We start from the raw sequence: 22887 nt of genomic DNA, 5'->3' as shown, positions 1-22887 counted from the left end.
AGGGTCATATCTAGTTCCGTTATTTCTTGGTCTAAAACCACCACGTTTTCAATTCTTTGCGGAAACGCTGGATATCTGTAATAGACGAAAGATGAAACGGCAGCTTGTTCCAGAGATGAGGGGCAAGAAAAGAAAAGGATTGACCCCCGTTTCGTACGGTGCGGACTCGTAGTGGGACAAGAAGAGACTTTGAAGGGGACCTTAATGTTCTTGCAGGCTGACATCTTTTGAGTTTTTTTCGCTAAGTAGCCAGGATCAGTGCACATGATTTTAAAATGACCTCTTTTCCTGACTGGAGGAACCTTAGATTGGGGACTGAAGGGGACCTTGGAGGCAAATTTAGGATCAATCTGGCCGCAGTATTCTGCAAGATTTGCAATTTGGAAAAAAGGTCTTCATTTAAAGAGGCCAATAAAGCATTTCCGTAATCCATGTGGCTTACAATTAAGCCCTAAACCAATGGCTTCCTGGTTTCAATGGGTAGCCATTTAAAGATCTTACGTAGCTTCCGCAAGATACCATAAAAGGTACCCAGTACCCGATTAACATGGTTTTTCATGGAAAGCTTATTGTCAATCGTTATTCCAAGGTTGCAGACTGCTTGTTTTGGGGACGGGCATAAAACCAATGCCTGAGGCCACCAGCTGCTAGACAAATACTCTTCGGCCCTACCGGACAGAATGATCTCGGTTTTACTGCCATTTAGCTGTAGTGTGTTCTGGCCTATCCAGCTGTTAATGTGGGTAAAACAGTTTTTAAACTGGACCATTGTATCTGTAGGGTCTGGACCAAATGTGATCAACAGCTGGGTATCGTCAGCATATGATAGTGCCTCAAACAAATACGATCTGATTATCCTGGACAACGATGTTATATAAAGATAAAAAAGCATGGGGCTCAGGATTGACCCCTGAGGAACTCCAATGCTTACTGGTCTGCACTGTGAACTTTGAGATTCTTCCTCAGGGAGGCAACTGGAGCTCAGAAAGCTCAAAGTGTCCACTCTGAACGAAGATCCCACCAATTAATCTGCAGGGTCAAAACTGGCATTGTCTTTGGATGGTGTTCGGAACAAGGGCAGGAAATTGCCCTGCAACACTGAAATTGGAAAAACAGTCACACTGTACAATGTCTAGTTGCTGTGTGTGTGTATATATATATATGTGAGTGTCTGCATGTGTGTCCATGTGTAACATGATCTTGCAACGCCAGTAATGCCTCTCTTGTTCCAACTCTATACCGCCTCATGGATGTCTTTTGTTAAATGCATGTATTAACTGATTTCAGCTTATATTGCTTTAAAAGCGCTTTGCAAAAAAATAGCCGCAGGATAAGCATGATCCTCAAAAGGAGAAGAAAGTCAAAATGGTATGGGACTGGTCTCATGGCATGCAGCCATTGCCCAAGGTTTTTGATTATCCCTCCATGCCTCATAGCATCCATTTAATTTGTCCATGTGGTGACTCAGCTTTAGGGATTTCTCCTGTTTCAAACAGTGACGTCATAATTGACTGCTTTGCTCCCTGTTTGTAGAGGTGATCATCCCAACCACGACTGCAGAGCATGAACGGGCTAAGAGAGAAACCCTAAAGGAAGGTAAGAAAGACTTGTCTGGTGGCTCTCATATCAGTGTGAGAGTCAGGCACCCATCCACCGAGAGCTCCATTTCCCACCACTCTAAATACAAATTCTTTAGTCAAGCTGAAGATCTGATTTAATTCTACTCTTTTCACTCCTTCTGGAGAAAAAAAACCAATACAAACATAAAAATAATCTGTAGCCAAATAGAGGATAGATGAAATACCCCATATGGTATGTATATTTATACCTGATATCAAGAAATGGCATCAGGAACTACAGGAGTGGAGTACTAACGGGGAGATGTGGCTTTCTATTAAGCTGTAGGGTTGACAATCCACGCTACAAGTAAGAATGATAATAACGCATTGATGTTTCAAGATTGCGTAACTGTTGGTGCCTCTGGAAACAAGCTTGAGCAAAGTTTATCCAGGGGTTAGGATTAAAGAGAAAGCAGTAGCATAGACATTGAGCAACAACTAATCACTTTGTTACATCTTCAAAGACTTAAATGTCCCACACAGCAATGTTTAGTATGACAGGTGTGGCATACGCTGTTAATCTGGGCACCTGAAGACTAAAGAGATTTGAGGCTTTCCTGCATTGGAACGCCCACCCTGCATACATTATACCTGACGCAGGTATCGTATTTATTTAGGAAATTTGTTAAGCGCACAAATACCCGAGGGTGTCTCGACGCTGAGTATCCACTATACTTATCCATGAGTAGTTATTAAATAGTGCAGCCAGGTTGTGTTGTTCATGAGTGGTTATTGTTTGAACAACCAGGTCTTTATCTGTTTACGAAAAAAGAGAAGGGAAGTACAGGTTTTGATGTAACTTGGAAGACGGTTCCATAGTTTGGTAGTGGTCACTATAAAGGACCTGTCTCCCCAAGAGACCTTCTTAGTCCTGGGAACCTGCATCGGACCGGCCGTAGAAGAACGAAGGGATCTAGCCGGGTTGTAAGGACAGAGTGCATCCTTTAAAAAAGCAGGGCCTTGAGAGTGGATTGCCTTATAGCAATACAAAGTGCTTTAAATGTAGTTCTCTTCTTCACTGGCAGCCAATTGAGCTGTTGAATGGTGCCAGAGATGGAGGCATATTTAGGGGTGGCCGTAATCAGTCTGGCCGCAGCATTCTGCACCAGCTGTAGCTTTTTTAGGACTCCTTCCTGAGCATTGACTAAAAGCACATTGCAATAGTCTATGTGAGACATAACTAGAGTGCTAACCAGGACTCTAGCCATGTTCATGGGGAGATAAGGTAAGAGTTTTTTAATCATTCTCATGGTGTAGAAAGAGGATGATACTACCGCATTAACATGGTGCGTAAAAGTGAGTTTAGTGTCCAACAATACTCCCAAATTTCTTGCCTTGGTCACCGGGGAAGGGGGTGGTCCCAGTGCGGCAGGCCACCAGGTAGGTGACCAGGCTGGGGAGAGATTGCCGAACACCATCACCTTCGTTTTATCGGAGTTTAGCTTCAGGCAGTTTGGGGACATCCAGTCACTTATGGCTAACATTCCCTGATTGAAGTTGGAGGCCACTTCATCTCCATTTTTGTTAATGGCCAAGACAATCTGGGTGTCATCAGCGCAGGATGTCACCGCCAGGTGATGAATTTTTATGATCCTCGCCAAGTCAGACACATAAATGTTAAATAGTGGCGGACTTAGCGAGGATCCCTGGGGGACACCACAGGGAAGAGTAAAAGGGGGTGAGTTAAAATTGCCAAAGGCGACTGATTGCACACGATCAGTGAGGAAAGAAGAGATAAGGTCTTTAGCGCCACCTGTGATCCCTGCCGCTGCGACACGGTCGATCAAGATAGAATGATCGACCGTGTCAAAAGCAGCCGACAGGTCCAGCAGGATCAGCACTGCTGCTCCGAAATGGCGGCATATGACGTAGGTCTTTACAACTTTACATCTCCCTAGATGCGTCACGATGTAAATGGGCTGCATTTTTACACTGCTGCTGCGTCACAAAAAGTGACGCAACAGCTGCACAAAAATGGCGCAAGTGGCTTGTATATCTGCCTCTGAAAGTGGGCACGCATTTAGCCACACTAACAGGCTCTATAGGACATATCCTTTCCCAGAAGATGCTTGAATCATCTCTACGAATGTCCTACTGAATATCGAGGTTACAAATATGAGTAATTTAGAAGAATATCATGGCCAAAATATCAAAATGTGGGTGCATATAGAGGAAGTATAGATTTCTCGTTCCTAACTCCACATTTATGTACCTTGAAAATATATATATATATATATTTTGAAGGTATATATCATTAGAGTTAGGTACATAAAATTGATACTTATCTTTCGATATTTTGTCCTCGTTATTTGTATTCCTCGATATTCCAGTTTCAGTGTTCAGGGGACTACCATCAGTAGCAGCATCAAACGAGCCGGCTCACCTGACAAAGACTAGTTATTTGTAAGTGTCGCCTATGGTTGTGGCTTACCTCATGGATCTTTAAAAACAGAATTTAGGTTACACATTTTCCAAGAAGCTGGAGAACCAATGATATAGGGATGTGTTTGGCTCAGATTATGGTGCGCCAACACCGTATCAAGGCGCTTTTATCACTCTTAATTTAAACCTTTGAGATTCCAATATGTGTTTTTGCAAACACTTCACCGGGGCAATACCTCATATAATACATTGATTACTCAATAATCTACAATCATATTAAGATCAAATTTGCAAAATATTCTGTAAAGTGCAAATGAAATGGAAAGGTGTCAAATTCAATTAAATGCATGATAAGGAAAAAGAAAAGACAAAAGATATAATGTAATCATTGATTACTAGTCCTGTAATCTCAGAGCAAACCCATTTTTTAATAATTAACTTATATTGCAGGTGAAATCATTCATACAAATAACCCTTTCAAATATCATGAATCAAACTTAAAATCCTCATTATAACACTTTAGATAGAGTCAACCTATCTCGTTATTGGACATTATTGTATGTAACATTTATACGCAATATTGTGTAATTGCGTTAAAAAACTGATTTTAAATTTCATACATGATATTTGAAAAGATTGATTTGCTATGAAATCATTAGATTTTTTTCATCACCAAGTGACAAGTGATTATATACCACTGGTCTTTTCTTTCACCATACCATGCTTTTAATTGATATATTTCCTTTTATTTTGAACTTTACAGTATGTTTTTGCACATTTTATCACAATATGATTCCACTATCATTCCAACATTAACGGCCCTGTTTAATGACATCTTTATGGAAGGCGTAGCACCCCCTGAGTCATGGAGGGAGGCAACCATCATCCTGATACCCAAACCAGGAAAGGACCCGACTGATTGTGGGTCTTATCGGCCGATCTCGCTCCTAAACGACGACTACAAGATTTTTGCCGCCATTTTATCAACACGGCTGGGGAGCGAGATCGGTTCAATAATACACGACGATCAGAAGGGATTTATACAGGGGCGCCAGCTGGCAGATCTTACTTACGATCTGATCGGCACAATTGACATCGCCTCAACCTTCTCTCTTCCTCTGGGTATCCTGACACTGGACGCCACCAAAGCATTTGACAGAGTCAATTGGCCCTATCTGACTGCTGTAATGAAAATGTTTTGGTTTGGGGAAAGGTTCTCACGAGTCATCAGCCTGTTATACAGGGACCCAAGGGCCAGGCTTATGATAAATGGTGCTTGTACTGAGCCCTTTCAAATTAAGAGGGGGCACTAGGCAGGGCTGGCCGCTTTCCCCCCCTCCTTTTCAATATATATATAGAACCTTTTATGCAAGTTCTCAGAGAAGAGCCTAACATTCTCCCTTTTGAATTTGGAGGGTGGGTGAAGCGGGTAGGACTCTATGCCGATGATATTCTTATTTATACAACAAACCCGGTTGAAGCTTTTCCCACAGTTGTGAAAAGGGCAAAAGAATTTGACCCCCTAGATGGATTTTTATTTAAGTTTGGTGATCAGAGATTTTTAAAAAAAAGTAAGATTAAAGACTCTACTATCCCGGGTAAAAGACTGGGTGCAAATAAAAACAACTCTAGGACTAGCCTATTTCTCAAACTTTGCCCCGATTTGTGATTCCACGGGGCTTCCCCCATGTCTGAAAGATAGCCTTGCAGTCCCGGTTAAGGAAGCTGAGATCCTTAGATGGGGTGAACTATTAGCAGGAAGAACACTGGTGGAATGGGAAAAGTTATACGATAGGGTTGGCCCCGATTTAACGAAATTTAAATATATGCAACTCGCTAGCTGGGCTCGGGAGGTGTCCAGGAAAAAGGTTCAAATAGGGATGAACTACCTCTTGGAAAAACAATTGGTAGAGAGGCAAGGGGGAAGAAAGGAGGTGGCACTTTGGTACTGGACAATATTGAAGGAGGTGGATGGGGAGATTTCTCTCCCTGAGGAGTTGTGGGGGACGGACATGAATGTGCAGGGTGACCTTTGGATTAGATCCTTCTCCCTTATTTACAAAGTGGTAAAGCCAGCGTGGCTGAGGCGAAACCATCTGTACACAACACATCGCGCTTATCTTTCCCCTCTAAGGCTTTCCAAATTCCAGCCAGGAAAGTGTTGTAATAAGTGCCTCCTCCACGCAGCCTCCGATATACATATGTTCCTGGAATGTCCGCACTTAACTACGTTTTGGGAAGAAGTAAAGATCACCCTGGACTCAATTCTAAAAACATCAATCTCTATCACCTTGCCATTAATAATATTTGGGTGGGATGACAATCTTACGGGGCCAGCAGGAACTTTTCTATTTTATGCAATTCTGCTTGCAAGAAGACAGATCTGTAAATACTGGGTTGACTCCAGGGCACCATCCCATGCCGGCTGGTTAATGTCCCTATATGAAACATCAAAAGTGGACATGGCCAGGACCCCAAGTAAACGTAATCTTACCTTCTGGAATCTGCTGGTTCAGTGGAGATAGTATGATCACCAGATTAGCCGGGGTTTTTTTTTTCTTTTTTCCCCGGGTCCGATGATTATGCCTAAATACTCCATGGACATGGTGGTGGCAGGTTTCAAGTAGTTTGACAACAAACCTGGTCCGGCAGGCTGATATGTGCCTAAAATGGAGCAAAAATCCCTTGAACACATCCTCCGCCAATCTGGTACATTTGTCCTGAGCTGGGCAAGGGGAAGGTCCCTACCCAGTACTTAAAGGACACACAAGGTGGTCGGTGCTTTAGTTTCTTTCTCTGGAACAAGGGATGGCAAATGAGGACAAAAAAAATAAATAAAAAAAGAACCCTTTCAAATATCATGAATCAAATTTAAAATCCTCATTATAACACTTTAGATAGAGTCAACCTATCTCTTTATTGGACATTATTGTATGTAACATTTATACACAATACTGTGTAATTGCGTTAAAAACAGATTTTAAATTTCATACATGATATTTGAAAAGATTGATTTGCTATGAAATCATTAGACTTTTTTCATCACCAAGTGACAAGTGATTATATATCAGTGGTCTTTTCTTTCTCCATACCATGCTTTTAATTGATATATTTCCTTTTATTTTGAACTTTACAGTATGTTTTTGCACATTTGATCACAATATGATTGTGGATCATTGAGTAATGAATGTATGATATGAGATATTGCCCTGGTAAAGCTTTTCGCGAAAAACACATTGGAATCTTGAAAGACGACTTTTTATACAAGTGCAACAAATTGGAAAATTGTTTTAAAAGCTACTTTTGTAAACTGTTACTTATTTCATCGACTAAATGAACAGTGATAATAATGCATTGACACAGTGTGGTGCACCAAAATCGGGTTACAATATTAAAGTCATAGGGTCCCTGGGAAAAGGTCCACTTGTAATAGAAGGATCATACCAGTGCTGGGACGATAACGAGTTACCCGCAGTAGAGAATAGATGGATTTACCCATGTCCGGAGGGACCTTTTATTACCAGTGGCAGTGGATTGTGCACAGCTCTACTCGCATGGTGTACTTGTCTGGGAACATCAAGCCCATGGTAGTGAAATGAGGTGGGATGCCACATACCTACCAGAAAGCAGAAACACACGTAATAAAGCAAGTTAAAGACACGCCTGCCAATGAAGCGCTGCAGCGTAGACCTGGCCAAGAGTGACATGCAGTTTATTGACATGCATTAAGTGTTATCCATCAAGATTGTTCCTGCATTGTATTTTGAATATTTGCTACTTCTGTCCTTTCCTTGCCCTCTTTTGTATGCATGTGTGGATTTAGTGTGAGTCTGTTACTTTGTATGTGAAACTGGTCTCCAACACGAGGACCAGGGGAATAGGACACATATCTGCTCAGCTGACCTCCTTCCTCCCACTAAAATGTCTCTAGGTGGGTGGTTGAAGGGTTGGAGGCTTCCAGCAAGACAGGAAATATCTGGGTTCTCAAAGGTTTACCCATGGACTCCAAACAGTTTATCTTCTTTAGCACATTTACTCATTTACGCTAGTCAGAGAGTCTCCCCACTGGCCAAACTTTGTGGTTGATATACTTACCCAGTTTTCTGATATACAAAAGCATGGTTCAGGTCACGTAAAGAGCCAGTTTTAAGAGTTATACTGTAGAATGCAAGGTGATTGTCCTCTATTCCCCTGTGGTAGGCAAAACAATTTTGGCCGGTAATGCCAGACTGATTTTCATCACTAAAACAGGTTGAATTTTGACAGTCAGACACCTTTTGCCCAAAACAGTTCTCAAAGTTTAATCAGTGCTAAAGTGCTAAGAGTGGCAGTCTTCCACCACACATAGGGGCATGTTTGCAAAGAAATGACGGAGCGCGGCGCTGCAACCAATTTAGGTGCATCATTTAAGAAATGCAGGGATGCACCATATTCACAAGACTATGGTATACCACTGTGTTTTCCCTTCTGCCAGTGATAAAAAAGCTGCCTAGCACCAGTGTCAACACCCTAGTTACATGGTGCAAGGGTGCTTGCGTTGCAGGGGTGATTGCTTATGTGTAGGAAGCAGCACCGTCCTTTACATAAACCACAATTAAAGGCAATTTGCTCCTCCTTTGTGTGCCTCAGAATTCAGCACACCTAGAAAGAGCACAAAACAAGGAGAAATAAAAGTATCACTCCTCGTTGCACCACTCTAACGCCTGTTTTTCAATGGTGATCATTTTTGGCACTGCCTCAGATTTACAGATCCTTGTAAATCTGGGGCATAGTTAAAAAAGCAATGGGTGTTGTCATGGAACGCCCACAGCAACACCCATTGCAGGCCCCTTTGATGCAGGCCATAAGCCACCCAAAGTTGCTTTCCTCCGCATTACCAAAATATAGAGCAGGGCGTTGCACCACCAGAGCGTTGACAAGAGTGACACTCCGATGGTGCAATGCCCTTGTAAATATGCCCTATAGTTTGCCTTTAACCTGCACTGCAAGGTCTTCTGAAGTCGGTGTTTCTGGGAGACCCCCGGAGGCGCGCCAAGACGATCTGGCAAGATATACCTTAGAGTTTATACACTTGACCTCGTGTCTTTCATCAACCAAGGAACATCATCTGCACCTTCAGAAACTATAATAGGAGCTTCAAGACTTGAACTAGATTTAGTCTTGCCTACAGACAGCTGTAGCAGTCTGTCACAGATCTCATGGTACCAGTACCCATCAGCATACATATCTGTGGGAATTCGCCTTTTCTGCATGGTCACCCCATATTTATTTTTACTTTTGGTAGATCCTATATTTTTGCAGGCATTAGAACTTGATAAACTTTAACCCTGCTAACCAGTGCCAGTATTCTAGCGGGCAGTAAATTAAAATAACATAACATAACATAACAGTGGCCTGTGCTCTTCCGTTAAACGTGTCCTTTCAGTGACTGAAACACCCAACAGCTATTTTTCACTGTGGCAAGACTAGCAGTCCTAAATAGAAAACCGGAGTACAGATTAAAATTCCTAATACTGTGTCTCGTTAATGGGACTAATGTTAGGTCTCGCCTAGCGATGCAGCGCGCATGCGCTGCTCGCTCGATGAGACATATTGTTAATGAGGAGATTTCAGAAGGGGACTTGCAGCCCCAGCCCTATTTTTCATTGGCTGGCATCACTGTTTTTTCTAAACGAAGGCCTACCATTGGAAATGAGGTTTCATTGTCGCCGCCCTTTCCCCTTTTCATCCGGCCCATCCGTACAGGATCGTCTGCTATGGGGCTGTCAAGAAGCAATTTCTTATCATTAGGGGGCCATCTGTTTTCACTCAGCCGCTTGTTTATTTTTGTATCTCGCTTTCACTTAAAGTTAAAGTGAAAACGCGATGCAAATATAAACAAGCGACAGCCTTCCCGCAATGGCGAGCGCTTGTCATTATCACACGTCCCCAGCAGAGCGCGCAGTTCAACCAGCACTCCAGCCACTGGAAAACGAGCATTGGTTCAAAGTGATGGAAAGTCTGACAGAGGGCCGCGGAATTTTGGAGGCTCGTCAATGAAAACAGAGGACAGATAAACACGGTGGTGGCGCTGCCCACTCACTAAAGCACAGAGCCGCAGAGTCGCCATGTTCAACCAGGGACTGAGGCGTGTGCAGCATGTAGGAACAGCTCGGTGCTCCGGTTTCTCTACTTCGTGCACGTTAGGTATGCGTTGAACTCTGCTGTCCTCAACCATAAAAGTGAAACGTCCCACCACACACTGCCACCTAAAGTGTCTCACCCCGTCTATCATCTCTGAGAGCGCTGCAACGCCTCTGCATTGTTTCATGAGGAGTATCTACTATCTCAATAAGGTAATTCCTGCTGAACAGAAATTCATTCTCAGTAGAATTTTTCCCCATTTCTGAACAATCTCACCTTCTCATTAACTCTAACCTTTCCACAAGAACTTTACCCCCTTAGCTGCTTGCAGTCGGAGACCGCTCTCACACTCTCCGCCGCGACTCACCCTCCCACCAGTGTCTGCCTGTGATTGAACACAATTGACTAATAAGAGCATTTTAGAAACATCATTTCCTATATTGGTTGATTAAAACAACATTGGTTGTTTACGTACACTTCAAAGGTTTGTTCTTTTCCTGTTCCAATGTGCCCATTAGCCTAGTAACCCTTCCAATAACACAGAACCAGCGGCTGGGTAATGGCGCACACTCCAATTGGGTCAATAGCTGTCCATAAACCATACGACTATTTGTATTTGGTGCTTCAGGAGGAGGTAGAGCCACCTAATCCCCCACAAAATGGAAGAAGATAAGAGTCTTCTCCTTGGACAATTTTTTTAAAATAAGCTCCAAGCACTCAACAGTTCAATAACAAGTGTAGTTTCGTAAATGATTGTCCAATGTCTTTTATTCACACATATGTTCTTGTTCCTCTATTCTTTCATCTGTACAAAATTATTGGTCGACAGCAACTTCAAGCCAAGCCAACACGTGTTTTTGTCCGTTGAGTTACAACTTGACTTCATCAGGGCTCATTATAAGGGTTCTTATGTCCTATCTTATATCACCAAGGCAAATCTGTATCAAAAATCTGTCTGCTTGTCCGTATTCAATCTTAGACTGTATAGTCAATAGTGTAGTCTCGCTCCACAATTGATAGGTAGAGTACTCCTGTCGGCTACGAATCTCCTGGCATTGTGCCTAGTAACCCTCCCACTCCCCAATACCCAGAGCCAAAAAAGGTCATTAATGGCTTTGGGTCTCCAGCACTGCAGGCACTAGGTTCTACAATGACTGGAAGTGCAGGTACTAGGTACCTGGAGACCCAGCAATTCAGTTACTGGTGCCTTCAGACCAGCGGTTTCAGGGACTAGTGTCCTAGAAAACCAGCAGTGCAGGTACCAGGGCCTTTAGAGGCTACAAGTACAGGTACCAGGGTCTTGGAGAACCTGCAGTGCAGGTACCTAGGCCCGCTAGAGGCTACAAGTGCAGGTTACAGTACCAGGGCCCAGGAGAACCAGCACTGCAGGTACCATCGCCTTTTGAGACTCCAAGTGCAGGCTGATGTCCTGTGGAACCAGCAGCGCTGGTACCAGGCCTTTTAGAGGCTGCAAGTGCAGGTAACCAGGGCCCAGGAGAAACAGCACCTTTAGAGACTCCAAGTGCAGGCTTGTGTTTCAAATGCAGGAGATGCAGCCCAGTTCTGTTCCACACCCCTTTTCCGATAGCTTAAACAACCAATGTTTCCCTTAGCAACATCAGCCTCACTCACAGACCGTACAGCTAGGCCACCATTACGTTACTTCCGGCAGGGAGCCCAGCGTTCAATTATTTGGCTGGGTCGAACGGAAGTTCAGCATCCATCTTAGATGGGAGTGGATGTTTTGTTGGAGGATCTGCTGACAAACATGGAACAGGTCGCCGGGTCCGAGAGTTGCGAAGTCCAAGGAGTCCTGGCAGTGCCAGTTTTCGTGCTTAGTGAGCTTTCTGCAGAAGGCACTGCTGTGCTTCGGCCTCTGCTTTGATGGGCTGCGCTTGGGTTCATTGCCCCGGCTAACTCACTTTCCCCATTGGTTTGACTCCCCTTATGTTAGCACTTTATATCGATGCACTGACCCCCCCCCCTATGTTTAACTCTGCTGTTGTCTGTACAATGACCCTGTGCTGCTTAGAGCGGGGCAGGATACCCCGCACCCTCTGCGTTAGCGGGCTGTAACTCGCCCCACCTCTGGACTTAGATACAGCTATTAAGACAATCCTTTCAGGGGGCCTCGAATATCCTCACCTGTCCAGCTGATTTTCACAACAGTTAGTACGATGTCCACAAGAACACCTCTGCCCACTGTGAACGAGAGGGACATGGAAAATGTGAGTATTCTATTTTATTTTTTATTTTAAAAGTTTTATATAGCGGTATCTAGACCCGGAGGTATCAGAGCGCTTTACAAGAGGATCAGCGAGTTACGGGTTACATAGTTACATCAATTAAATCAAAGAATCACGGAGGAAGGGGGGGAAGGAAACACAACGGGAGAACGAGGAAAACAATGTCAGATGACCGGCTGGGTAGGTGATGGCCGAGGGGGGTGAAACCATGACAGACTCCTCTATAGCTGCATATGACAGCTCCACCGGGCATCTATTGGAAACTGGTTATTAGTGAGCCATCTATCTTTGAAAATAGCTTGGGTGACTTGGGATATGGTATATTGAGATTAGCAGTGCCCTTCTGGAAATTCTGGCTTAGTTTGAGCTTCAGTTAAACAGCGTTAGACGTGACGAGAGTTTTGTCGTTTTCTGCTCCAATTGGTTATTTATTAACTGCACATAAGTATTTGTCAATTGAAATGTTCATCTGATAGAAGTCCTCTTACTAAGGGCCAGATGTAGGTAAATCTTATTTACCGACTCTAAAATACCGAATTTTACCGATTCTGTATTTTTGATTAGGTAAATAAGATGTAGGTAATTATTCGGTATTTGTTACCGAATCGGAATGATTCGGTAATTACCGAATCGGTATTTACCAATTCGGTAATTGCCATTGATTCCTATGGGCCTTGAGGCCCATAGGAACCTATGGCAATTACTGAATCGGTAAATACAGATTCGGTAAAATTATCGAATTGACAAGGGGGACAGGGTGTCACTTTGACACCCTGTTGCACCCCTGATTCAGGCTTGTGTGCCATGTGACACACAGACATGCCCTTAGTGCATGTCTGTGTGCCACATGGCACAGGTGTACATGCACAGATGTGCATGTACACAGGAATTCGTTATTTACTATGCAATAGTATTACATGGTAAATAACAAATTATTAGGGGTCTGTGGCACTGTTTGCAGTGCCACCTACATATAGATTTACTGATTCGGTAAAGTTACCGAATCGGTATTTTACAGAATCGGTAAATTTACTGATTCTGTAAAATGTAGGCCCCCTACATCTCAATCACCAAATACCGGTCGGTAACGGCCGAAATCGGCCGTTACCGACCGGTATTTGGTGACCTACATCGGGCCCTAAGGGCCCGATGTAGGTCACCAAATATCGGTAATTCAGCCGTTACCGACCGGTATTTGGTGATTGAGATGTAGGGGGCTATATTTTACAGAATCTGTAACTTTACCGATTAGGTAAATTTACCGATTCTGTAAAATACCGAATCGGTAATTTTACCGATTCGGAAAATTCCTGATGTAGGTAGCACTGTTCCCAGTGCTACAGGCCTTTCAGATTCGGTATTTTACCACCCGATCCAATTGGGTGGTAAAATACCGAATCTAGGTGTGCATGAACATGTGTGCATGCACACCTATGCCATGTGACAGACAGACATGCCCTTAGGGCAAGTCTGTGTGCCACATGGCACACATGCCTGTATTTGGGGTGCTAGAGGGTGTCAAAGTGACACCCCCTGCACGCTTGCTGGAATCGGTATTTACCGATTCGGTAAATACCGATTCGGTAATGCCCATTGATTCCTACGGGCTTCAATGCCCATTGGAATCAATGGGCATTACCGAATCGGTATTTACAGAATCGGTAAATACCGAATCTTAACGATTCAGTATTTACCGAGTCTGTATTACCTACACCCCCCCCCCCCCCTTTATTTTACCACTTCTTAAATACCGATTCGGTATCATTCGGTATTTAAGAAGTGGTACAATAAAATTACCTACATCGGGCCCTAAGTGCCTTAAGTGACCTGAGCCAGTGCACTTCTATCTTTTGCCACTGTCTTGTGTAAACACCCTTCAGTGTAACCTGAGCGTGCCATGACACAGTGTATGTTTAACTTATACTTCCTAGGTTTGTGTATGATTATTTCTTTGTAAGTTAATGTGTCCTGATTTGTGCACTCTATCCTCCTACGTATTATCATCATATTTGTCATGTGCATGCATCTTCCTGTTGTGTTTAAGTTGCATGGAAAGGTAAGTCTGTACTATCGTTCTAGCAAGGTGTTTTAAAACAGAAATATTTCTCATCTGCTCCTGCTACGCTTATAGTCACAAGTAAATGGGGATGACAGACACTATGTGGTTCCTTTAAAGAACAGTGGCCCCGCTTTGCTAATCTAAACACCGAGCTCATGGTAGACAAAAGCCTAGAATATTCCTAGACAGAATCTTCTACCTTGGTGACCGCATTAGGTAAGGTTTCTCAAAGTTCCTGTTTTCAGAACGGGGGTTGTCGAGGTCCGAGATGGCAAGACTTGCACTGGATCCAAGGTATTCTTTGCAAATGAAATTTTAAATTACAATGCCTTTTATTTATATCTTTTGAAAACCTGCAAGCGGATCGTAAACACACACTTTGTACGAATAGTCTTTGCTTATGAAAAGCACGTCTGACAGTAAAAGAAGCACAGTTGCTGCTAGCCTTGGTTCTCGTAAGCAAAGACTGTGAGTACAAATTGTGTGTTTACGATCCGCTTACAGGTTTTCAAAGCACATAAATAAAAGGCATTGTCATTTACAATGACAAGAACTCAAAATCTCGCAAATGCGAGACATAGTGAATTGCAAATGCTGGTTTTTAATAGTTAGTAAAAAATCGAATTCAGTAGTGAAGCTGGATTTTTTTAATAAATATTGGGGAAAAGTAACTTTTAAATAGAATGTTTGTTGCCTTATCCCTGCCTGGCATGCCTGGAAGCGAAATGTGCATTGCTCTCCCACTTATGCTAGCCCATAATTAGCACTTGAATATTTGTGAAAAAGGTGGGAAATGTTTCCCAGGAACAAATGATAGGCTGACCTGAATGGTCAGAGATGATTCCTCTGAACCTAACAGAATATGAACGGTGGATCTGTGCGCAACCTTTTTGACATTACTGTGTCACATCCTGCTTGAATATCACATCCTGCTTGATAGGTGTTCTAGGTTTTTATATAAAACTAGGGGCCACACTTGAAAGTACGGGAAACAGGATTCCAAAACAATCCTTGTGCATCCACTGTCTGGTTGCTGGAAACACGTTTGTTCTTACAGACTTCTGTCTCTGGCTTTACTTTGTGTATTGTGACTGCCCCAAACTGGAGTTTAGTGTTAGATGTGGGAGAACACTAGGATTCCAATATTTGATCCCCCCCCCCCCCACACACACACACACACGCGCACCCTTGGCCTCCAGAGCCCGAGTTAAGTGTGCTGAAGACATTTGACATCTTTTAAATGCCCAAAATAGGTAGGGTTGGTATCGGGAACATTTACCCTAATAGTTAGGGCATGCCTGGGAGTCATTCTCACCCACTAGCTCATGACAACCATAAATGTGGCATCTCTAGGCACCAACTTCAGAGCCCTCACTTACCTGAAGAAAAAAGAGAAGAGGACTGGACCTGCTGTCTATAACCTGAGAAGAACCCTTAAGGACTGGACCTGGTCTCTCTTGTACTGGGGCATAGAAGCGGAGTCCATGGATTAGTTAGATGGCCTCTGGTTCAAGCTACAGGGATATAACAAGCCGCAAGAGCCCTTTCCTGTAACTGCACAGCTGATCAGTTGCAACTCAACCAGCTTACTGTTGGCCCTCTTACTCCATAAGTGCCTCCCCAGAGGTCTTGGAGAGGCCTTTAGTAGTGTACTCCTGGGGCGGATTGGGACTTAAAGTACTAAAGTAAGAAGGTAAAATCGTTTGACCAGGATGAACTTGGTTGGTGTATTCGGCCCAGGGTCCATCGCTGCTAGAGTTAAATTGCACCTAGGCTCCGGTCTACTGCGACCATTGACTATAATTGGCACTTTATGCTGCTTGAAGCTTATCTGAATTAACATTTTAACACCTTAGGAGCGTCGAACGTTCAGCACCCAGTGCTGAACGTTCGAATAACGGGAGCAGCCCCGTCGGCCAATGGACATGCGCAGCACTGGCAAGGTAGTGCTCGCGACGACCGTTGGCCGACGGCAGCACTTAAAGGGTTAAAGATAATATCTCTGGTGCCCCTTATGGAATTTTTGTCATTTTGATGTCTTTTTGTTTTTTACATTTGTCACTATTTTTCCTATTCAGCTTGGAATTATTATTATGTTGCATTTCAACTTTACTACTGTTTTGATACTGCATAAATACTTTACACATTGCCCTAGGTTAAGGCTGTCTATTCTGTGCCGTAGCTGCCCTGGGATTGAGCTTGGGTTTATTTAGTGGCTAGGAGTGTTCACCTTGACAAGGGTTTTACTTTTTCTAGAGTTGGAACAAAAAGTATTAGCATTTCTAAATATAAACAGTAGAGAAGAGGGGATTTTGGTCATCCACTTCAACTATTAGCCATTATATTACTTATATGGCTGTGTGGGCTGTTCTTATGTATTCTTTCATTGACAATTCTTATTGAATTGCTTCATAAGAATTGCTTCACATACATGGCAGGCATCTTGAAACGGAGTTTCAAACAAGCATAAGAAACTCCAATACAAGATGATTGCTGTGCGTGTGCGCATGCACAATGGCACCTTTGGGGGCAAACAAAATTCGGCAGAGCCAATAAGTCGGTGTCTTGTAGCAGAGGTGAAACCCTAGAGTTTTGCCTATGCTTGTTTGAGTGTGTGGATTACTCCATGATAGTGAATTATATCATGACTGGAGCGCTGCAGACCCTCTAGGTTCCTGCATGTGCTCCTCCCTCACTTCCCTAAGCTCATATATGAAACCCATCCCCTTCTTTCTCATTGACTCCCCAGATGAGATGGAGGTGGCAGGGCAGGAGTATTTTTGGTACCAAAATATAGAGAGGAAAGGGAAACAAGGGATGGAGAGAGTGGAGAAGCTAGTCTGAGATTAGGACAAAAAAAGCAAAGACAGCTGGGTGTGGAGTGTTGGATGGGGCATGGAATGAGCCATCAAACATGTTCAGATGGGGCAGGTTGGGCAGAGGATACAGGCAATGGAAACACTTAGAAGGAATGCCAGCTGTCTGCAGAGAGTGACGCAAGAGCAAATACAGGGGTGGAGGAGAGCAGGTGAGACTAAGGGGGTACTCTGATGGGTTGACCGCTGTGCTTCTCCAGCGGTGAAGGCGCTGCCCCCACCCAAACTGCAAGCAGCACGCCACAATCTGAAAATGTCTACAGGCTGGCAACACTTTTCCCTGAAGCACCTCCCATGGTGAGAGCCACTTTGGAGGTAATAAATAGTGGCAGGGGGTGGGGGCTATGCCATGCTAGCTCTGTTGCAATCTCTATAAACCCACCATCAAAGTAGGGGTCTGTCTTCTAAAAAACTAAAGTCCTCCATACATTGGGATTTCTTCTCTGTGCATATGAGAGATTTTATTGACTTTTCCTTCCTTGAGCACAATGGTGATGTGGCAGACCAGGATAGCAAAAAACATGGGGGCTAGCATCAGAGAAGCTACCACAAATAAAAATCCTCTCACTAGAGAGGCTATAAATGAGATGGGGAATAGGAGTTGGGGGATAGGAATGTTAACACTTTTTGGGAGGTGTCTCATTATGGCCCGCCTCCAAATGAGGCCATAAGAGCTGCCAATCAGCCGCCATCATGCTGCATTGTTATTAACAGCACAGCATTCTGCTATTTCGTGCTTACTGGTGTGTTATGTGTCTAACTTGGGATCAGTATCGTAGCTTTATATCCCCTTAACAGTAGAGCTCTCTGTGATTCCATCTTTGCCCTTCTACCCAACAGAACGCTGCTACCTGCCCATGGACGAGGGCACCTGCTCCAGGTACACACTAAGATGGTACTACAACCATAAAGTTGGTGAATGCAGACCCTTCATTTATAGTGGCTGCCATGGGAACCTCAACAAGTTCGAGAACCAGGAGGATTGCGAACATTGGTGCATACACAAGACAGCGGCAGGTAAGCGTGCGCCATAGTATGTAGCCAACTTATATCCAAGCAGGCATATGGGAGGATGATGATGCAGGCCCTGAAAATATCAGACATGTCAATCTGAGCATGGAAGAAAATGGCCCAGCTACATTGGTAGCTGCACATGTGAGGTGCAAATTGGAACTTATAATCACCTTGCACATTACCCCAATTTTAGGTGGAAGGGAATGAACTGATGATAACTGTCCTTTGACCCAAAGTAGATTTTCAGAAAGGCAGGGATGAGAATGTGTTGCTTTGAAATAATGGGCGCTTTTTCGAGCAAGCAGAGTTTGCAGTTCATTGTGGATTTAGTTGGCATTTGTCCTCTTGCAAGATGGTTCTGTCATCATATTGAGCTCAAACATATTAAGGACATTAATCCTCCAGGTGCACAGATGTGAAGGAATATGAATAACAAGTGGTCCTAATGTTCCTCCTTGGAAAGACCAAAGAAGTTATGACTCTCTTAATTTAATTAGCTGAGTCAGAAGTTTTTTCTCAATTGATAGTTGCATAAGAGAGGACTGCATATCCTACAGCACGCACCAGAGAGACAATAACAACAGCTGTATTGAAAGGAAGTCTTTTTTCTATTTTCTTTTCTTTTATACAAATAGCAAAATCATTGCAACACAGGCAGTGTATCAATGAACGGTTGCTCTGGGAAAGGGTGCAGGGAAAGAAATACTCGTGTGAGCTGAGTGAGAGAAGGAGAGTTCAAAGGAAATGATTGAAAAACACAATGTACAGTAGACATTGGCAGGGATTAGGCTAAGAACAGTACACCAGTGTTGGTGGGTCTGTCCACAAGTCTATTCTTGTTATTCTTTAGTGTCCATTAAAAATGATGATGCAGACGGATTCAAAATGCATCATCCAATTACAGGGGGAGGGGAGATTTCACCGTTGTACAGGCCCTGGATTGGGGGGTGTCGGCGTTTCGACCCAACTTAATGCAACTTAATCCGTGTATGTGTTGGGCCTTTAATGCAATACTGGTGTACTCTAGAACTATTCTTAGTGAACCCCACAAAATATTGCACTTATTGTGTTACACCGGCACCTTGCTCTCGCGTTCTCAGTAGCAAGGGTGCAAGTCAAGTCAGCTCACTGAATTTGCCCATGTTGCTGAGAATCCCCCCCCCCAAAAAAAAACAGTAGAGGCCGCTAAATGGTATCTTGCTGGTCATTTGAAAGGCGAATGCGATTGTCCGTCGTCGATGGCAACCAAAGTAGACCTCCAAGGGGCACCAAACATAACAGGTCAGTATCTCGAAACTGACCAGATGGCCTGAGCTCACATAAGACCTGGGGCACCCACTGAACCCATCAACTCACCATCTGAGACTGGTCAACTGGAATTTACTCATGGCAGTAAAGTTTCCTTCTTTGCCTGATCTTTGACTTGCCTTGATAAGGGGAACAGTAACAAGCACAGCTCAGACACTGAAAATGTATTTGTGGGTTGGTAAACAGGCTCTCCATCACAGCCCAGCCAAAGTACAAAAGGTACTGGTAAACAGCAGAAATGATTCTCCTTTGGCTGCACCTGACAGGAAGCCAGGGCCAATCAGACTTGAAGCTACCTTTAACTTTTATCCATTTAAATCCCAAAAGGCTGGGCCTCCCTTCTATTTCCTCTGAAATGTAGAGCATTTATAACACAGGCGAATGGACCTTGCATCAAGTGGTCATTGGAATGTGGGTTCAACACTGACTTCCTCAACTGAGCCCGTCAAGCAACCTCTAGCACTAGCCAGGAAGGAGTCCGGGTGCTGTTCCAGGAGAGGGCAGAAGTGAATTTTTGGAGTAGAGCTGTTGGGACAGGAGCATAAAGCTTGTAACCTCCACAACAAGCATTTGCAATGCAATAGGTATATCATCTATGAGAGTTTGAGCTATTGGCATTGTAAATGACAATGCCTTTTATTTATGTGCTGGTTTTAAAACTGATAAATAAAAGGCATTGTCATTTACAATTCCAATAGCTTCAACTCTTGCGACTGCAAGACCTATAGCATTGCAAATGCGTGCTATAAAATTTTTAGAAAAGTGTTAGGATAGAGCAGGTGCCGCCTGCAACAGCAGGCAGGACAATGCTATTTGAGAAAATAGTGCTCGGAGGCTGTAATTAAAGCCTACCGAGTAACAACACGCGTAACAGGTGGTGTCGCCATGGGAGGTTACAAAATGAGACAAGGCGGCACCAAGGAGGGACTACTAAGCCTTTTGACCAATGAACAGCCACAGTTTACAGTGGACAATGACACAAGCCAGTGAAAAATGTGGGCGGAGAGTAGGCAAAGCTTCAAGTTCCTACCTCAATATAGCATGCCTCGCAGAGCAGCCCATGCACTGCCCAGCTCGACCTAAAAAGGACAAAAGACAACTTGGGGAGGACTACAATTTAGTGCAGCCATTCGTCATGTCCTCTACAGGATGGTATTCACATGGCACACAATCTGCCAGGATGTAATAGGCCACACATGCACACAAGCTCTACACACCAAGAGAGATAAGTTATCACCCCAAATATGAAAGACTAGAAGGGTTTTATAGGGATACAACAGGGCTTCCCCACTAGAAGGAAACAAGTAAAAAGGCTGTGCTCCTGACCGAGAATCAGTTGCCGGTCACAGGCCAGTCTTGGTAAATCTGGTGTGAGAGGAAGTAGTAACCCACAAATATAGGTGGAATAGTGTTTGGGTGCACCCCTAGCCAGCACACTCATGTGCAAATCATGGCACCCGTGGACTCAGATTGTTCACCGGTGAAAAAACTCAGGAGTGCACAACCGAAGCTGGCCAGGAGGATAGCACAGCTTATTCACCTCTGTGAGGACTGTTCTCCCTTCATTCCCTTGACCAGATGACTTTGTCCCAAGGCACTCAACCCTTTCTTGAAATATAACTATAATATTTTGTTACAAGTGGTTTTCTTGTTCTGCTTTATGTGAAATGTTATCATCATTGTCAAAGAAATTCTTGTGGTTACAAACATTTGACCATTCATGTGGCATCATTATTAAAACTGCATGCACTGTATAATACAGCATACTTTAGCGCAAATTTATTGTATCATCCCTCCTCTTCTAGTTCTCGCTGATGAATTTAAGAATTGGCTCTTGGGTTATCAACTATCTGGCTTTACCATCTCCCTGAGATAATATCATCTGTCTATACTATATGTGCCCTACAGATGCGGTCAGCATATATTTTAACTCAGCACTCTAGTGAGAGTTACAACAGAAATATCTCCCTTAGTTGGAAATGTATTTCTTGAAGACATAATGTCACTAGAGGTTCATCAATGAACCTCATGTCTATTCTGTGCGTAAAAAACGCTTTACCTACAATCTATACACTGCATTGTGTAATGTGCTTCATAGTAACTTAAATATTCTCTATATATTTTTTTTATCAAAACAGACTCGCCACATGCAACTGGGAATGAGGAAGTCAAGAAAGAATGAGGATTATATCATTTTTAGTATTTTTGAACAATTCGCCCTGGTTTTCCAGGGCAACGACAGGAAAGAAGACTAAGCCTCCATCTTGGGCGACAAGGTCCTTGGAATCCAAATGTTGACACTTTCAGCAGATACCATCAAGAGGCCCAAGGGCAAGAAGAAGTCTGTTCATCTGGGAAAATAATCTTGTGTTAACTGTAATGTTATGTTATGCTCTCTGTAACGACTGGTGCATGAATATTTGCGGTAGCAAAGAAATGGTGCTATTTTTGTACGTTGTCAGTTCTTATTTTTGTAACTTAAGGTGAAATGTGTATCAAAAAAAAGAAAATATGGTCTGGTCACTTTCAAATTAGGGATTTTTTTATATTTTATTTATTAATGCTCACAATTAAAAAGTTGACCAAAACAGTCTACGGGCAAACTCGTAACAGGTTTCTAAAAAGTTAGCACATTTATGCTTTGCCCCTTCAAGAGATGAAATAGCCACATGTGTTGTCTTCAAATAACATGAGCAGGTCACTGTCCTAGTGGAAACAGTAAAATGTTCTTGAAATGTCTAGGTCCTAAGAGTCTTCTGAAGTAATAGGGTGCTGGGCTTGAAATTTTTTTATCTCATGCAGCTGAAAAGAATTTGTGAAATATTTGAATTTAAAGAACCTATACTGTCATGTCTTTTAATCTTCAAGGGGCCCTTTTGTTAGGCTCAAAGAGTTAGGAACTAGACATTTTATTGTGGTTCTTTTAGCTGTTGTAGTGGAAACTTTTTTAAAGTTGGTGGGTCATTAGCACTAATTCAGCAAAATACCCGTATTTTCTGGCGTATAAGACGACTGGGCGTATAAGACGACCCCCTACTTTCCTTTTAAAATATAGGGTTTGGGCTATATTCGCTTGCTTATAAAATGACCCCGGAGTATAAGACGACCTCTAACTTTTGAAAAGATTTTCAAGGGTTAAAAAGTCGTCTTATATGCCAGAAAATACGGTAAATATTTCTTTTAGATTTGGGGATTAAGATATCAGTTTATGAGATTGAGTCCAATTATGATTATGATTAGTCTGGTCCTCATTTTCACTA

At 43.2% G+C, this 22887-nt stretch overlaps 1 protein-coding gene across 2 annotated transcripts in view; it reads left to right on the top strand.

Moving 5' to 3' along the window:
* The window catches only part of LOC147693059 (collagen alpha-1(VII) chain-like), a 35459-nt gene extending 13322 nt beyond the window's left edge, over positions 1-22137 (top strand). The window contains exons 3-5 of one of the 2 annotated variants that reach the window (XM_086939308.1): positions 1534-1596; positions 18146-18322; positions 21766-22124. In XM_086939308.1, the coding sequence (XP_086795434.1) occupies positions 1534-1596; positions 18146-18322; positions 21766-21809 (284 nt within the window). In that variant the 3' untranslated portion in view covers positions 21810-22124. Of the gene's footprint in view, positions 1-1533; positions 1597-18145; positions 18323-21765 lie in introns of both variants that reach the window. The other variant, XM_086939309.1, reaches the window with a different exon arrangement.
* The last annotated feature ends 750 nt before the right edge of the window (positions 22138-22887 follow it).

The sequence above is a fragment of the Lissotriton vulgaris genome, chromosome 9 (genome assembly GCF_964263255.1).
Source record: "Lissotriton vulgaris chromosome 9, aLisVul1.2, whole genome shotgun sequence".
NCBI classification, from domain to species: domain Eukaryota; kingdom Metazoa; phylum Chordata; class Amphibia; order Caudata; family Salamandridae; genus Lissotriton; species Lissotriton vulgaris.
The sequence above is the reverse complement of the archived record's forward strand: the minus strand, read 5'-3'. Positions and strand labels throughout refer to the sequence as shown.